The sequence below is a fragment of the Pimephales promelas genome, chromosome 5 (assembly GCF_988280905.1).
Source record: "Pimephales promelas chromosome 5, fPimPro1.hap1.1, whole genome shotgun sequence".
NCBI lineage: Eukaryota > Metazoa > Chordata > Actinopteri > Cypriniformes > Leuciscidae > Pimephales > Pimephales promelas.
The window spans coordinates 42169034-42187349 of NC_142773.1; the positions used below are offsets into that span (position 1 = coordinate 42169034).

The window sequence follows — 18316 nt, forward strand, 5'->3', positions numbered from 1 at the left end:
CTTTTCATCTCATATTTCTAATTTGTGTCACAAAATTTGCCAAAGTAGACACTTAAAACAAAATGGCGCTAATGGCAGGCTTCCATAGGTCAAAGAATTTCATCTTCCATTTCATCTTTAACTCAGCATGTTCATATTCTGATGTATTAACATGATTTTTGTCTCGGTTATTGCTGATACAGACTACAATACTGTTAGGGATACAGATGAGGAATTTTGAACAAACTCTTAAAATTTTATTGTTTGTTAAAAATTATATTGCAGTACAATATATTCCTTCTGTTAAATGTAGAAAACGTTCAGAATGAGTCAAAAGGCACATTTGTTTACACTATTTACAGTTCCATCTAAACTCATAAATATTGGGATAAAACAAAAGAAGCCCAAAGTAAAAAGTGCTGAACAGAATTCTAACTGGAAACATTAATAATATAACAATAATATTATCATCATCATCATCAACAACAACAGCAACAACAATACATACAATCAGTAGCAGTCTTAAATGTTTTGCTTTTATTATTAAAGTGTTCATTTGTGATTTCTTTAAAAATGCAGATGAGTATTAAAATTCTGGCATGTTGTCAGGGACAAAAAGGAGTAGAAACACAGTGGGCAAAACACATCTGCAAGGTTTTTTTTTCTTCTTTTTTACACACAAAAACGCTGAAATTGAGTAACTAGAGCCAATCACAGATTGTGTTTTTGTTCACATGATTTTGACAATCCAGTAACGGCTTGCTTGCATCATTTCTCATAAAATTATCACACACACACACAAAAAAAAACATCAAAAGCAGAGAACTTGTAGTAATACTCGAGCAATATTCCTAAATTCGCATTTTCTCTCATAAACTTCTTCAAGTCTAGATCACGGTATGGCCAGGCCTGTAGAATACAGTAGTCATGCGTCTTTAACCGCGACGCAGAATCCTTTCCTGAGATTAAGCACGCCCGTACGGAGCCTGCAAAAACTGCACAGAAAACTTTGGGAATCTAGACGCCCGACCCAAAGAAGAAAAGTTCGAGTGGAGGAACGAGTAATACGCAGTGCAGTTTTGGGATTTGGTGGCAGGTTGCAGGCTTTGAGTCTGTATTTTGTTTGGGAGGAGGAGAAAAAATAAAAATAAAAAATAAAAAAAATCAAACAAAAACCCTGACAAGGCAATTGGAAAAGTGTTCGAACTTCTACAAGTGATTATAATCAAGTCTACCTCTACTAATAATGTCCCTTGGATATAAATAGCAACAATAATAATAGTATTAATAACAATAATAATACGAACAGCAATATCAAAGACACCAATATATTTTGCTTTCATTCCAACTACAGGAGAATACACCACCAAGGAGAAAAAAAAGGAAAAACATTGACCTCATACGAACAAACAAATTGTTTTCTCTTAACAAATATAATATTCTTTGAAAACAATTCAAAAATATCACTTCTGAACAGATATAAAGAGAATCGCGAGTTGTTCGTGGGGCAGTTTTTGATTTTTATAATCATTTGTTTGGTTTTTATTGCTAAGTCTCACTCGTGAGGTCCAGCGGTTCGCCTCGTAAACACCGATACACACACCAAGCCAAGCCAATGTTTCTGAGCGTCGATCGGCTCGGCTCCGGTTCGACGTTCAAAGAGAGAGAGAGAACTCTGATTGGCTGTTTAGCTAAAAGTGATGAAAGCGAGCAAAGACGACGGTACAGACGAGTCCGTTATAATTTTACGTCATCTAACCTGAGCATTCGAATGCACGGATATTTCCATAAGCCGAGTGGAATTAAGAAAGTGATCAGCGTGATTGATATTCAACACGGTCTGCAGTCCTAGTTTCGGTTTCCCTTTTTGAATGCCAAAAATGAGAATATTGATGCCTGCTGATATAGATATTTAACATAGAAGGAATGCTTTGACGTCACTTTCCCGCCGGAACGACCCCCCTCAGCCTGAATGAGCGGCAAAAGATTGACTGGATTTAATAGGGGAAACTGCGACTAAAACGAACAATTTTATCAATTTAAACTAAATGATGGACTCAATATAGTGTTCCTTACAACTCACTAAAGATCCAGTGATCCATGGATATTGACATGCAGCCAGGAATCGTGTTGCCTGACATTTATGTTTGCCTGATTTCGACAACGAGGAAATAAAAGCAATATAGACCTAAACATAAAGCAAATGTGCCGGTGAACGCTTTATATAAATACAATATATTGTCTAAATCCGGATGATCACTTATATCAGTGTTATATAGCCTATATCGTCCAGCCCTAAAACTTTATAGTTTTTTTTTTTTGTTGGTCAGTGTTTATAAAAAAAAAACATCCATTAATGCAGAATATGCAATGATAAATATTTAATAGGGGTGTCACGGTACACAAAAATCACGGTTCGGTACGTACCTAGGTTTTAAAGTCACGGTTCGGTACGTTTTCGATACAGCAAAAAGAAATTTCCTATTTGTTTAAAGAAAAAATATTTTTAAATAAGTGTGAGTTTTCCTAGACCTTGAAACTTTCAGGTTTTATAAATGGGGGTCATCTTTGAAGGATGAACAAATAATGTTTTGGTCATCACATTAAAAATAACATTTAAATATATATTTATTTATATAATATTTGAATTTTGAAGTGCTGGAAAAAGATGTGTGAAGTACTTGAAAGCATTTCACCGTTCCAGTTAGTGTTGCTATATTAAATCCATGGTGAATGTTGCTGGTCTGTGGACGAAAGTATTACTAGTTCATTCACGGCACAATGTTTCTCCTGGTTTCCATGACAGCGCTGTTTGATCTAATAGAGATCTACGGTTAATAACGGAGAAATGTGAATGCATCTCACTAGATCTCGCAGCGATGTTATTACCTCAGTGGCGAATTCAAATGTTTCAAGTGAATTCAAGTGTCGCTTGATCGAGATCGACTCACGCTGCACAGATGTTGCTGGTCCGAACTGATAAACGATCCGTGAAGCACATAACGAGTAGCGCAGTTTCGTTCTGCTTTCATTTGATGTTGCGCAACGTTGTGTTGGCCGCGTCAGCACGAATTTTGCCGGCCGGAAAAATGGTCCAAGCAATCCTTCGGTTTGTATGCGTACCGAACCAGAAGCCTCGAACCGAAACGGTTCAATATGAACACATGTACCGTTACACCCCTAATATTTAATTAATGAGTTGTTAATATATATAACAATACAAAATATATGGGTATAATTCAACATATTGACACAAAATGATAACTGCAAATCCACCTTTCGCTGACTGAGTCCAGTTGCTTCTGCGAATCGCAGCGATCCATTTGCTCGGTCTGTAAAAATATACCTCAGATTTGTGTTGTACAGTCAATCAAAGCTCTTTCCCACTTTATAAGTGTTGTGTTTGTTTTTTGGGGCATTCACGCTAACAACAAATACAGCCGCTCAGTCTTTTTGCCACTCACTGTGCGTAACTAGAGGCCGACGGTGACGTCACGCGCATACCCTCTATTGACAGTCGCCTTTACTCCTTTCGGTGTGTTTAATAAGCGCAGAGACGCGTCCGACGACGCGCTAGTTCTGTGACGTCGGCTTGGTGTGTCCATACAGGGCTTTAGATCTGCAAATAAATAATTTGGTTTCCGATTCCCAAAGCTCACGACGACGACCCATCCGCAATCGATCATATTTTATAAAATAATCATTTGTTTTGGACAGTGACGAGTCTATAACATACCTGAGAAATTACACAAGCCGAGTATTCTGCACTATAGCCATGATATTGTGAACGAATCTGTCCCTGTGTTCAGATTACAGATTACTGAAAAGGAGAAACACAGGGTTAAGGGGTCAAACAGCAGTTTCATAATCATGCGATCGGGTCCGTACGCCGCCTACAAAGAAGCACAGATCTCTGGGTAGAGGATAGACACCGGAGGAAATAAATAATATAGCACTACTCTGTCTAGAAATATATATATATATATATATGTACGCACACAAGACTGCATCTGAAGGAGATAAAGGCACTGATTTAACAGAAGGCATTCATTCGAAAAGATAAACTCCCTAAGATAGGAAACAGTATACACCAACGTCGTAATAAATAAATATCTCTTTTACCTCAATGTTTGATGTGATGAAATGGAGGGTGGAAAAGCCCTATTGCTTCAAATAAGGCAAATAAAAACCAAACTGATTTCAAGTGCCCATTTTAAAACCACCTCCATCGAACGTCAATGAGCCGAACGCAACTCTTAGCTTATGGACTGAGAATGACTTGGGAACAGAAACACAAAACTGTTTGACTGTCGCGTGCGCGAGCCGCTAGGTGGCGTCCCAGTCCACTGATTTAAACTGGATGACGGACTGTCGGTGATCCGAGGACGATCCGTGGATCATGTGATCTAGTGTCTCCAAGGGGTCCATACTGCTGTGTCCATTGGGTAATTGATGCGTCTGTTCGGATGAAGAAGAAGACGGAGTGAAGTGCGAGGAGGAGGAGCTTGAGTCAGAGAGGGAGGAGTTTGGAGGAGCCGATGCAAAAAGGGAGGAGGAGTAATGAGGAGGGGGCGGAGTCGAGGATGGCAGGGCTTGTGGGGTGAACGGGTACTTGAGTTGCGAGTCGGGCGACGGGTAACCAAAGTCCAAATCGTCGAAACTAAAGTCAGTGTTTGCAGCGGGCGCTCTTTCGTGAGCAGACTGCAGGGGTTGCAACTGCGCGTGTGGTTTTGACAGCTGCACGTGCGAGTTTGACGAGTGCGCCATGCGTTGACTGTTCTGGTGTGACGGTTGCGCTGAGGTGACGCTTTGCTGTTGCATTTGATTGAGAAGCCGCAGCACGAAGGATTTATCGTGGCTTCGCTGCAGCTGCGATAAAAGCGCGCTGTATTGCGCGGACGGTTGCGCGTGGGAGCCGCCTTGCTGCGTCAGCACCCCGAACGACGAATGATTCTGCTTTAGTGTGTGAACGTGTTGCTGCGGGATGGTCAACGCTGCATGCGCCGATGACAAGCGCATGTTCGAGTTCAACGGCACTTGTCTGTGTCTCTGCTGCTCCTGGGAAATCAGTTCTTCGAGGTTGTACGTCTCTGGAGGAACCGCGAGTGGACGCGCTCTTCCGAATTGCATCGCTCCGTTTCGGGACACGCCGTTTAGCTCTGACGCGGGTGGTTTGATGTCCGGCGAAGGGCAGGGGCTGATGGTCAGATCCAGGACCTCGCTGACCGCTTCGGCGGCGGGCGGCAGACGGGATTGTGGGTAGTGAAGGTGGTTCGGGAGGGAGTGGGGAGGGTTAGTGACGAGCTTGCGGGCGTTGATCATCTTGGCTAGCATCTCTTGGCGAATACGCTGGTCGTTTGCGAAGCGCTCTCTCTCTCGCCGCGCTTTCTTCACCTCCTCGTCCATCCGAGAGAGCTCGGCGCGCACGCGGGATACACAGTTTTCTGGGATTTTTATACCTGAGACACACACAAGATCGCTATTTTAGTAACACTTTATAAGTCCATTAATTAGTTATACAGTATACAGTTCATTGATTAGTTAGCATGAACTAATAGTGTTTCGATCGTATATTTTAACAGAACAGTTAGGGCTGGGTATTGACACAAATTTCACAATTCGATTTCGATTCACAAGCTTGCAATTCGATTCGATTCAATATTGATTATTTTGGATATCAGTTACAAATGGCAAATTTTCTCAAGGAAATCAAATCTCTTAACTAATGCTGTAAACTATGGGAGTCTAGTTGTAGCCTAAAGGCTTCATTAGCCTAACATGAAGGTAATAATGAACTGTTTTGTAGCTATACAAACACTTAAATTACACTTTTTTATTTATTTTTATAATAAGAAGATTATATGAAATATAAACATTTAAATGGTGGCTGTCATAAAAACTTGATTTATTCAAATATGCATTAAATATTGAAGAACATTAAGATTATAATGTATATGTAATATGGTGTATATATTCAGCAAAATGCTCCTCTCTAGAGTTATTTTCTCTAGCTGACTAACGAGTTTATGTGGGTTTTCTGAGGTAAATATGACGATAAATTGACTACAAGCTGTTTAACTGACGTCTTTCCACGATTGAAACGCTGATTGAGCGAATCAATGTGTCATGATCCGGATTTCGATAGTTGTACTCTATCTTTAACACACTTTCAGATGCTCGTTCATGTTTATTTGGCGCTGTGACTGGTATTATTATCCCGGAAGAGAGATCAGCGCTGCTGCCTCTCCAGAGCGATCTCACGCCAAAACGGCAAAACACTATTTATGTTTTTGAATTTCTAAAGAAAATGGACGTAATTTGAAAATTGAGACTTTGTTTCATATCAATAGTAACAAAGGACAAAGATTATTGCGAGTTTTTGGATGCGCGCAGCCGCGATACAATGATCCATTCATTCAAATGAAACAGGATGACTAATCGATTCTTGAGATTTAAGAATCGATATCGGTTCGAAAAAAAGATGAGAATCGATTAATATCCAGAAATTGATATTACCCAGCCCTAATAACAGTATTTCTTACTAAATGTATTGTAATTTTTATAATGTTATGTGTTTTTTTTTTCTAAGGCACATTTATAAAAGCTACTTAAAGCTGTGCATTTACTGAATGAGGACCGTGCCACTGTTCGTCCGACTGTTACTGCACTTCATTTTATTTTTGATTCTAAATTGTTTTAATAATTTACTGTATTTTATTCTAAACTGTTTTAATTATTCTGATTTCTTTTGATTATTTTAATTTCTTCTATGTAAAGCACTTTGAATTGCCATTGTGTATGAAATGTGCTATATATATAAACTTGCCTTAAAGCCTTAACTGAACTAAGGCCTAATCCAAGCTTAACTTAAACCCTGTCTGTGAAACTGGGCCAATAAGTTTTAGTATAAATCTGAGATATACATTGCAATTATTGGTATGCTAGGAAACATTATTGAGTATTACCCGATAACAAAAGGTCAACTCACCAACTTGTTTGCTGTTCTGTTTGGTTTTGAGTCGTACGATCTGCAGGATGCTGGAGTTGGTGACGTCCGAGACTATGTCAGACACTCGTTTCCAAACCCTCAGCAAAGCTCCACACAGCATGTGATACTGCCTGAGACGCATCCCCAGAAAACACTCCTGCCCCTCCTCGATCTGCTTACACTTACCCTTCCTGCGAGAAACACACGGATATACGACACTCTTTAAGTTTGGTCACATTTACAAAACAAAAGTGAACTTTCATGAGCAAAATCCAGTCATTCTAATGGGAATTGTGCGTCTGATGGTGAATAAATGTGCTCATGCATTTACTTTTTGTATCATCTGTGAAATTTCGCAGTAATTTAACTTATAATAAACTTAAGTTGCATTGCTGTTACAATAATTAGCTCAAATTGCAATAAAAAACCTAGAAAATACATTTTTTTTCTAGCACTGAGAACATCTTAATGGGTTAATAGGGTCTTTACTGTTTGCTCTCACACACACACACACACACACACTCACCAATTGGCATGGGTGCAGCTGCTGAAGGAGAACTCAAATTGACTTTCCCAATAATCCTTTGCTTCATCAGGCGTCACCTTTAGAGCGGGAAGAAAAACACTTTTTGTAGTAAAAGTGCCATGAAAAGTGGCAAAAACTATTTTTAAAATGCCATTGTTGATTGTATTTTAGTTCAGCCAATCAAACATCAGTAATCCCTGTTTAAGAGGAAAGTGAAGGAGGTTTTTGATTAGAAAAATTATAAATCAGCTCTGAAAACACTTAGAGCAACTCTTGAAAGTTGAATTGTATTCAGAGGATTTATTAAAGAGGTCATATTATGCCCTTGAGTCGTGATTTCAGGCTCTACTAGAACAGGTTTTCCTGCTTGAATGTTGATTATTCTCCTCTTATTCTCCATTGTTGCGGCTCCTCTCTTCCCAGTCTGTCAGTAATGCTCTGTTCACTTCCTGTCCCTCCTTCTGAAAAGCACACTGTGCTCAGATTGGTCGGCTGGATCAGTGTGTTGTGATTGGTCAAGCGCTTTGAGAGTGTTCGTGAAATGTCCCGCCCCTTTCCATGACCGCCAGTTTAACACACTATTAACTAACTCAACCAGGCCCCGCCCCTTTATTCTGCATATTAATTATTTAAATGAGGAATATTGTAACTCAAGACTACAATGGGGGCGTGAAACACTGAGCTCACAACATTACACACTAAACACAGATGAACATATCCGCGAACATACCTTCAATCTGGTATTGAGCTCACGTTTAGACCAAACAATCAAAAACGTGTGTTCCTGAGCACCAGATGTCACTGTGCAGTTGATTTAACGTTACACTGATGTGTGTGAGATGTGGGGTCAGATTATTATGTTGTACCTTGTAGTATCTCAGGAGGAGGTTGTCCAGGTTCTCGGGATGGGCCTGTTTACCGATGTTGGGTTTATACAGGATGAGGTTTCGACCACGACCCTGTTCTGCAAGCAGGACACACGGCTGGTTCCCACGCAGCTGAACACACAAAAACAAAACGCTCAAAGATGGCTCGTAATTGGAAACATTTTAATATTTGCAATGTTGGTAATCATGTAATCGGTCGATTATTTTGAAGATTAATCGAGAAATCGGATACATTTTGTGTGCTAAAAATAGAGCTAAGGTGAACAAAATAACTTAAAATACATGAGATGATAATTGGTTCAACTAAAGTATAAAAAGCAAGTGATCATATGGTTTTATTGACCAACTATTGAAATATATAATGAGACGCACATTTACATGCAATTAAACCCACAGCACATGTATTTGTTTAATTTAATTGCAGCTTTTGTGAATTCACAAATGTTACGATTATTAAATAAAACGGTCTAATAACGCGGTTCATGGATTCTCGTCTGTGGAAAGTGGCACTATTTTTTCGGTTAATCGATGCTCGAGGATTTTTTCAAATATAATATCTCAAATTTAAAACAAAATGCATAAACATATCAAGCCTGAGTTACTGTCAGACAACAATGTGTGTGTTTTGTACCTTGTTTGAGAGGTAAAACCCTTCATATTCTCCAGAGAGTTTCTCCGCTTTACTGCAGGCCTCTTCCCAGGGCATCCCACGATCCACACTGATCTGAACACAGCCATAGAACAACGTCAGGACAGACTTTTTTGACCTTTTTCTTTTGCTCAAGGCTGCATTTATTTGATCAAAAATACAGTAAAACAGTGAAATATTACAATATTAAATAGCAGTTTTCTATGTGAATATATTGTAAACGTATTTATTCCAGTATTTAGCATCATTACTCCAGTCTCCATTGTCACATGATCCTACAGAAATCATTCTAATATGATGATTTGATGCTCAAGAAACAATTATGATGGTTAGTGTTGAAAACACTTGGAAACTGTGGTATTTTTTTTAAGATCCTGAATAGAAAAAATTTACTTAAAAAAGCCCCTTTGTTACATTACTACTGTATTTACTAGGGATGGGCAACGATTAATCGCATCCAAAATAAAAGTTTGTGTTTACATAATATATGTGTGTGTAGTGTGTATAATTAATTTGTATATATAAATACACACACACATGAATGTATATATTTAAGAAATATTTGCATGTACATCCTAGTTTGTATACATTTATACATAATAAATATTATATATAAAAATAAATATTTGATACATTAATAACAAATTTTTCTTAAATATATACATGCATGTGTGGGTATTTATATATAATTATACACACCACACACACATATATTATGTAAACACAAACTTTTATTTTGGATGTGATTAATCGTGATTAATCGTTGCCCATCCCTAATATTTACAGTGACTTCTGATCAATTGAATGTGTCCTCGCTGAATAAAAGTATTCATTTCTTAAGAGCTGTTTGTGTTGGGGATGTCACGGCACCAAAATCCCAGTAGTCGGTACCGATACCATTAAAATGTGACGGTTCTCGGTACCACAGCAAAATCAGTTTGAACTATTTTCCCAATTTATTTAACTATTTGAAGAAAATATTCAATTCAATCCAATCACTTTATTATTTATGACGGTAAATTTATGAAAGCATTGAAGGCTACATGCTGTTTAAATGAAAATATTGATGATATTTAGAAATATTGCTTATAAAAAAATTAAGTGAAAAATAAGCAACCTTCTATGCATACATTATTATTATTAGTAGTATTTTTAATTAATGTACGTACTTAAAACTATTGTACACTAGCGTAATATAATTATTTCTGTCAATTTCTTTAAGTTAAACCAAACTTTTATTTTGACGGGTTGCCGTGAAGACCTTTGAGTTTGTGTCCGTGTTAGAGCCCGACCGATAAAGGCCGATACCGATACAAATATTTTTGGGTTTTAAAATCCGATACATCGGCCGATATTTTTTTTATTTATTTTTTTTAAACTGGACATGATTAGTCACATATTTTGTCATGCTTATTTGAGTTAAGAGAACTGATGGGGATGTTCTTTTAATTGTTATTCAAGCAATGTATGTATCGTGCCCAACTCAACGAGTGTTGCCAACAGGAACGGTGTAGAGCGCCCTCTGGTGGACAAACTATACCACTCCAACACTCATGACATGGTTCGAGCATGTTTCGTCCGTTTTTATTTTATTTTTGAAATATTCATTTATCGGCCATTATAACTGCCGATACCGATAGTTTGGAAAATACCTAATATCGGCCGATAATATCGGTCTGTCGATGTATCGGTCTGGCTTTAGTTTGTGTTTGATATAACGATAGTTTTTCTCAAATGAAAGGGTAAAATGCTCATAAAGTGACTCTTGGAGATGAATGAATCATGCGCATCCAGAACCGGGTTTGACTGGGTACTTGGCACCTACAATACTTGGTACTGTGACTTTTACATATTTTTTTTAGTACCAACTTGGTACCAAAGTATCGAATATTTTGAAAACACTATTGTGTTGTGTAATTGAAGAGGAACACAGATGTACCTTATAGAGCATGACCTGGCCCTCCTGAGGGTTTCCTGGAGTTAGAAACTTCTCCTGCGTTTCCTCGTGAATCTCATCATTACCAGGAGCAAGATCTGAACACACCGGACATGAGAACATCAATCTCATCATCATACACACTTACAGAATGGGAAATTGACAAAAAGACAAAAATTCACAAATTTTTATTTTTTTTATTTTATTTTTTTACATTTTTTTAAAATAAAAAATCATTTTTGAGATTGTTTCAACTATATATTCAAATCCAAAAAAAATTTGTTCATAAACATCTGGGGAATTCACATGCTTCTCCATAGAGAGCTGTACATGCCATCTAGTGGTTACACCATGAATCTACGCTTTTTCTCTATACTGTAACCAGATGGTGCTAATTTTCTTCAAAAAAAATTTTTTTTCTGAAGGCCTAGACTCTATATTAAACTAAAATACTGCATTAATAATTTGAAAAGAAAAAAATATATATATATATATATAGAAAAATATATATATATATATACACATGGCAAAATAGACCATAAATATTGCTTAAATATTAATAAATTCAATCTAATTGTCTCAAAATACAAAATTACAAAGAATAAATATTATGGAACAAAAATAAAATGGCGTTGGTTTTACTGGGATGGAGGAAATTTAATTTTTAGGTGTCCGGTCACTTTTGACCGGGAAGATGACAAGCGTGACTCCGAAACGAAGAGCACCTGAGGGTTAATAAAATGTGCACAGTCACATGATTCCTCACCCAATATCCCCATGTCATATTTCCCCTCTTTTTTGTCCTTGTTGATCAGGTAGTCGAAGTTATCGGTGAAGTACTGGAACAGAAAGTTCTGCTGATGGACCTCCAAACCCAAAATACGGTTCAGAAACTTAGTGAGGGTGCAGTCTGGGTTACGGGAAGAAAAGAAAGCCAATTAGCCACTTGGTTGCACATAACTTGCATATATTCAATTCATTTCTTGCATGTAATTTACTTACATTTCTGTATATATATATGTTATAAAACACCACAGATAGGATTTACATCAGTTATGCAATATTAAATTACATCCAGAACAAATGTACATTGTTCTCAGAGTGCATCTCTGTAAATTCAGGTTTGAGTAAATCAATAATATTAAAATATCAGCACAAAGTTACACTTGATTTTAAATGTGCCTTACATACAGTGAGTTTACTTGCACATTTAAGTAGGATTAATATCGGCATTGATATAAAAAGTGGTATCAGTGCATCCCTATCAATTAACAAATTAGAATTAGGGTTAATTGCATGTAATTATGCATAATTTACTTGTATTACTATAGTAAATACAAGTAATGTGTAAAAATACAAATGTAAAACAAAGTATTATCCAGCACAGATATATATTCCTATCACTAATAAGTATGAAAAAATTATTTCTGCATGTAAATGTGATGCAACTCGCCAGTTAAGCATCACCACAATGTTACTCCACCAAGAATAACATAATTTACAGTTATTACTATTGTAAATACAAGTAATGTGTGAAAAAGACACTATAGCCCTCAAACCGTATTCACTTTTTAGCCCTTAATCCTGTAATTGTGGACAAATGTGGGCACAGAGGACTCCTAATTTTTATTTATTATAAATGTTATATCACTGTCTTCGATAAAGTTTTGTCTATCCATTTGTGATGTTTTTTTTTAATTTTGGGGGTATTTTTGAATTTATTTACTTCAAAAAGTACCATATTTTTATGTAAATTATGCTTATTTTTATGTTTTAATTATTATTATTTTTTTAACTATATTAAAATATCATTCCAATAAGTTCTTAGAGCTAAAACCTAAAGATGAAGTGACTTTGCTGTTTTATTTTTGGCTTATTTTAGAATGCTCTAAATTACAGTTTTTCCCATTAATTTCTTGCCCATTTTTGACCCAAATACAAGATTAAGGAGTATTTTTTTCACCCACTTAACATTGTAGAATTGAGTAAAAAAAAATGTATATGTTCAGGAGGCAAACTTAGGAAAAGTAGCCAAGTCTTGTACCGCTCAGATCAAGGGAAGGATTTTTTTTAAAAATAAATCAAAACTATTTTGCCCACATTTGTCCAGAATACGGTTTTAGGGATAAACAAAGTACTTATATTTTCATCACCCATAAGTATGCAAATGCAATGGCTGTATTAATCATTTAAAACAAAGATTAACAGTAAATCATCCATTATAGTCTCAATATTGTGGTGTTCCTGTATTACATTTACCTTTCTCAGTATTGAGACCCAGACGCGGCTCCCTACAGAAGATCCCCACATCAATCATGCCTTTCTTCATATCTGACACACACACAAGTGAATATCAAAATCAGTGGACTCAAACATTACAGTGTCATGTTATTTCACACAAGCTAAAATAGGAAGCAAGAGTAGGATTTAGTGTGTCCGAAATCACAGTATGGATTCAGTGAAGCACATCATTACCCCTGAAGAACATGTCTCCTCCTGGGTAGCCCTTTGGTGGAGGGACTTTGTTGTCGATGTGCCCGAGGATGGCTTTAGTGATCTTATCCAACGCTTTGGTGCCATACTAAGATAAAACACAAGACAGGCCATCAATAAACAGCTTCAGTAAATGAGGCGGTCAATTCTGGTTCAAACTAGAGTTTGATTTCACTCCGACCGGTCGCTTTTCACATTGTATGTGTGGTTCTGATAGTGTATATTTGCAATATTAAAGATTTTGCCTAACTGTGAGCCATATTGCAGTTCATATGCGTCTTCCTGGTTCAGAACAAAAATAATCAAGTCAAATGGCCACCAATGTGAAAGTCTGTGTTATTGTTAACTAGAGCTAAAATTATTTAAAACAAAAATAAAGCTGATGAAAAAACTTAAACTTGCATTTAAACGCATAAAATTAGAAATGTTGCTTTGACAATTCATTTAATATAGAGTTTAAGTGGTTAAATTACTTTGTGGTTTTAAGTGGTTAAATTAAGTGGTTAAAACTAAAAAAATATATAGAAATACGCAACTAAAAAAGACAAAATTCATAGCAAAATTACAGAAACAAATAAAACTGTTTCAAATTATATTAATAAAAACTATAATGGTACCAACTATGTTTTAGTGACTAAAATGACACTAGTGAAGGCAATCTAATGACGTCACAAGAGGAAAACACTCTTACTTTGTTCTCGAAGTTGTACTGGCTCAGATCTCTGGATTCAGTGGCTCGTCGGTCCCCGTGTGTCAGCGCCCCCTGAAACACACAACACGCAGTTTAATGTGTGTTTATCATCTCCATAAACATGCTCTACACACCTGACACCTTTAACCCTAAAACCGTATTCTGGACAAATGTGGGCAAAATAGTTTTGATTTATTTTTAAAAAATCCTTCCCTTGATCTGAGCGGTACACAAGACTTGGCTACTTTCCCTAAGTTTGCCTCCTGAACACACACAATTTTTTTTTTTGACTCAATTCTACAATTTTAAACTCCTTAATCTTGTATTTGGGTCAGAAATGGGCACCCATAGAAATGAATGGGAAAAACTGTAATTTAGAGCATTCTAAAATAAGCCAAAATAAGACGGCAAAGTCACTTCATCTTTAGGTTTTAGCTCTAAGAACTTATTGGAATAATAATATTTTAATGTAGTTAAAAATATTTTAAAAGTAAAATAAGCATAATTTACATAGAAAATATGGTACTTTTTGAAGTAAATAAGTTCAAAAATACCCCCAAAATAAAAAAAAAACATCATAAATGGATAGACAAAACTTTATCGAAGACAGTGATATAACATTTATAATAAATAAAAATTAGGATCACACCTGAGTCCTCTGTGCCCACATTTGTCCACAATTACAGGATTAAGGGCTATAAAGTGAATACGGTTTGAGGGTTAAGCAGTTTCTCTAGCATGTAGTCTCTGGACAAAAAAATCCTCTGATGATGCAAAACAACGATTTTCCAGATTAAAAAAATACATAGATCTCTCGTCTCAGGGGGATATGAGGGTGGAAAGCACGGTGATTCGAAAATACTACAGGTTTTCTACTAATACAAAGCTTAATGCTAAATCCTGAAGTATCCCTTTAAGGAAATTATATTTTATTTAAGCACAATAGTTTCAAACGGTATGGCATTTTAAAAAGTGAATGTTGTTTCATTTCAATAAAGATGCAACGCTTTATTTGGTTTATATTTGCTTATTGCGCCCTCTTGTGGGAATACAGTACTTTTTTCCTCTAACATTAACAGAGTAGGTCACTTTTGAAAAAACTTTTGCTGATGATTTACTCACCCCCATGTCATCCAAGATGTCCATGTCTTTCTTTCTTCAGTCGAAAATAAATTAGGGTTTTTGATATAAACATTCCAGGATTTTCTCCATATAATGGACTTCAATGGGGTCCAAACGGTTCAAGGTCCAAATGAGAGTTTCAGTGCAGCTTCAAAGGACTTTAAACGACTCCAGACGATGAATAAGGGTCTTATCTTATTTCGTGAAACAAATGACTTGAAAAAAAAAATTGTTCATTTTGATGAACGAGTTTGAACAGGAAAGTCAAGTCGCAAAGTATTTGTGCTTATAAAACCTAAAGTTTTTTATTTATTTTTGAAATTAGCACTCGTTTTACTAGATAAGACCCTTATTCATCGTCTGGTGTCGTTTAAAGCCCTTTGAAGCTGCACTGAAACTCTCATTTGGACTTTGAACCGTTTGGTCCCTATTGAAGTCCATTATATGGAGAAAATTCTGGAATGTTTTCATCAAAAAAACCTTAATTGCTCTTCAACTGAAGAAAGACAGACATGGACATCTTGGATGACATGGGGGTGAGTAAATTATCAGCAAAATTTTTTTTAAAATGTGAACTACTCCTTTAAGTATTGCCTTTATAATTTATATAAAAAAGGTTTTCAGCCATTTTGACAGCCCTGAACTATATCAACTTAAAATAAACTGCAACAGAAAACACTGAATTTGGGAAAAAATGAAATGGATATCTTCGAGCTCATAAGTGTATATAACATCCGACTTTACCAGGCTCTCCAATCTCTTGGCCACGATGGAGGCGAAGCGTCTCTCTCCAGCCAGCTCAGAGATGAGGAAGATATACTCAGGAGCCGTAACCTGATTTGAGCGATGTGTTCGACCTGATACACAGATACAATATTAGCAACCACCACAATGTTTCTCAAAGGCAAGGCAGGTTTATTTATAAGGCCCACTTCATACACAGCGGTCATTCACAGAAACGAATTAAAATAAAAGCAAGGAAAATTAAAACAGTTATAAAAGAGATACAGGTGAAACTGGAAAAATTAGAATATCATGCAAAAGTTCATTCATTTCAGTAATTCAACTTAAAAGGTGAAACTAATATATTATATAGACTCATTACATGCAAAGTGAGATATTTCAAGCCTATAATTGTGATGATTATGGCTTACAGATATGAAAACCTTTTCACAATATTCAAATTTTGATTCATTTTGACTAACATTATAACAAATAAAGGCTTGAAATATCTCACTTTGCATGTTACATGAGTCTATATAATATACAGGGGTGATAGTAGAAAAAAATCCTGAGCCTGAACTTTTTTCCCTGGGAGGTAAGCGGCCCCTAAGCCAAGAGATATATGCCCTGATCAACATTTGTCAAGCGGGATCCAGAAGTGTGCTCCCCTGGGAGAACATTTTGATAAATACAGGTAGTCCCTTAAATGATTCTGGTGACTTTTGTAGATATAAATGGACATCATTCAGACATGAAATGAACAAACCCAATACAAAGCCTATATTATAGTAGCATATTTGTGTAGAGCACCAGAGCTCCTGGGACCCTGGGTCTGTTTATTAATCCATCCCTGCTTTTAACTAGTCATTTACCTGCGTACTTATTGCTTGTATAGTGTACTAAGACTATACAACATCCATAACAAGAAAGGTCAGCGCGTGGCAATTATAATTCTCCAAAGTAAACTAGGAATTCATATAGCCTAACCATAGAAAATAAGGACGCATGAACAAGGAGATATTCATTTTAATGCAAAATATGCACCATTTATTTTAAATATATTTTTTAAACAGTTACAGTGCAACAAAACCCTATGTAATGTAACACTCAATTTGAAGAGCTCTTTTCCAAAACGCGATAAACGCCATTTAAAAAAAAAAAAAACGAGTTTGTCGTGTCATTCTGCTGTGCAGAACCCTTTCGCTGCTCCATCAACGTTTCATGCCAAATCGCTATATTTCATTGTTTAAAATGTACTGCAAGATACAGTTTCTTTCCAAACCACGATAAGCGCCAGCCCTGTTTTTAGCCTAAACACGATAAATCCTCAAATTCAATGAGCGCTCTACACAATCCAGCACGGCGGCACTCTGAACAGAGGTTTATTATGTTCATTCATTCCTCAAAATGAGTCCTAGTTTTCTAGTCGACTAGTAGTAGATCATTTAAGCCATTTGTATTATCAGTAATCACATTTATTGATTTAAATAAATGGGAGAGAAACATGAGCGTTTTTAATTGCCTATTCCGCATTTCAACGTATGCATAAAGCTTGCCACAAAGAACCGGCAAAAGTAATGATTATGCATGAAACATTTGAATTGTTTATTAATAAACTAGTGTTTTCTGTCAGTGTCAGCAACAAAGATAAAGTTGATGATGCTTACTCGCCATCTTCGCAGTGAACGCGCATAGGCCTATAGAAACGCATACTTCGAATTAGCCTATATACGCAGAGAGTTGCCAATTTATTTTAGTTTTTAATTGTTTTGTTTAAAAGTAGATATTTAAAGCTTTCTGTAGCCTTGTTCTCAGGCCTGTGTGAGGCAAGCATCGGGGTGTTTCGGTTCATATTATGAGACGCGCTCCGGTTCACCTGCGCGCCTCTGTGTCCTGATTATATTGTCTGATATTTACTTCTAATGTATTAATCCAGTCAATTTGTCGATGAAACATTTATTAAAATGAAGATACAATTTATATGAAACGAAATTTACAAGCTTTCTACAAAACAAAACTTAATAAGTGGTCAAAATCATGTCTGACGCACTCCAAATATTTTCCGATATTGGGCAGCTTTTGAATTTTGATCCTATCTTACTAATCTCATGCGGTTCCCTTTTCATAGCCTACTCAACATATATGAAATAATAAAAATAAGTAATGTAATATTATTAAAAACAAATGTGAAACGTATATTTTATGTTTATTTTTTATTTTTATTTTTTTACTTATATTTAAGCGTCATGCTGCTCCTCTTTGCTCACATGTTATGTAGCCTGTGTGTTTGTGTGTGCATGTGCTGGAGGGGTGCCCATCCCT

At 36.4% G+C, this 18316-nt stretch overlaps 1 protein-coding gene across 4 annotated transcripts in view; it reads right to left on the minus strand.

Annotated features, from left to right (window-relative positions):
• Positions 1–496: 496 nt before the first annotated feature.
• The window catches only part of sbno2a (strawberry notch homolog 2a), a 50797-nt gene continuing 32977 nt past the window's right edge, over positions 497–18316 (minus strand). For all 4 annotated transcript variants that reach the window (XM_039661156.2, XM_039661155.2, XM_039661157.2 and 1 more), the window contains exons 22-32: positions 16016–16128; positions 14150–14221; positions 13441–13546; positions 13225–13296; positions 11732–11875; positions 10969–11063; positions 9012–9104; positions 8360–8491; positions 7494–7570; positions 6968–7158; positions 497–5438 (exon numbers count right to left, since the gene is read on the minus strand). In XM_039661156.2, coding sequence (XP_039517090.2) covers positions 4306–5438; positions 6968–7158; positions 7494–7570; positions 8360–8491; positions 9012–9104; positions 10969–11063; positions 11732–11875; positions 13225–13296; positions 13441–13546; positions 14150–14221; positions 16016–16128 — 2228 coding nt within the window. In that variant the 3' untranslated portion in view covers positions 497–4305. The remainder of the gene's footprint in view (positions 5439–6967; positions 7159–7493; positions 7571–8359; positions 8492–9011; positions 9105–10968; positions 11064–11731; positions 11876–13224; positions 13297–13440; positions 13547–14149; positions 14222–16015; positions 16129–18316) is intronic.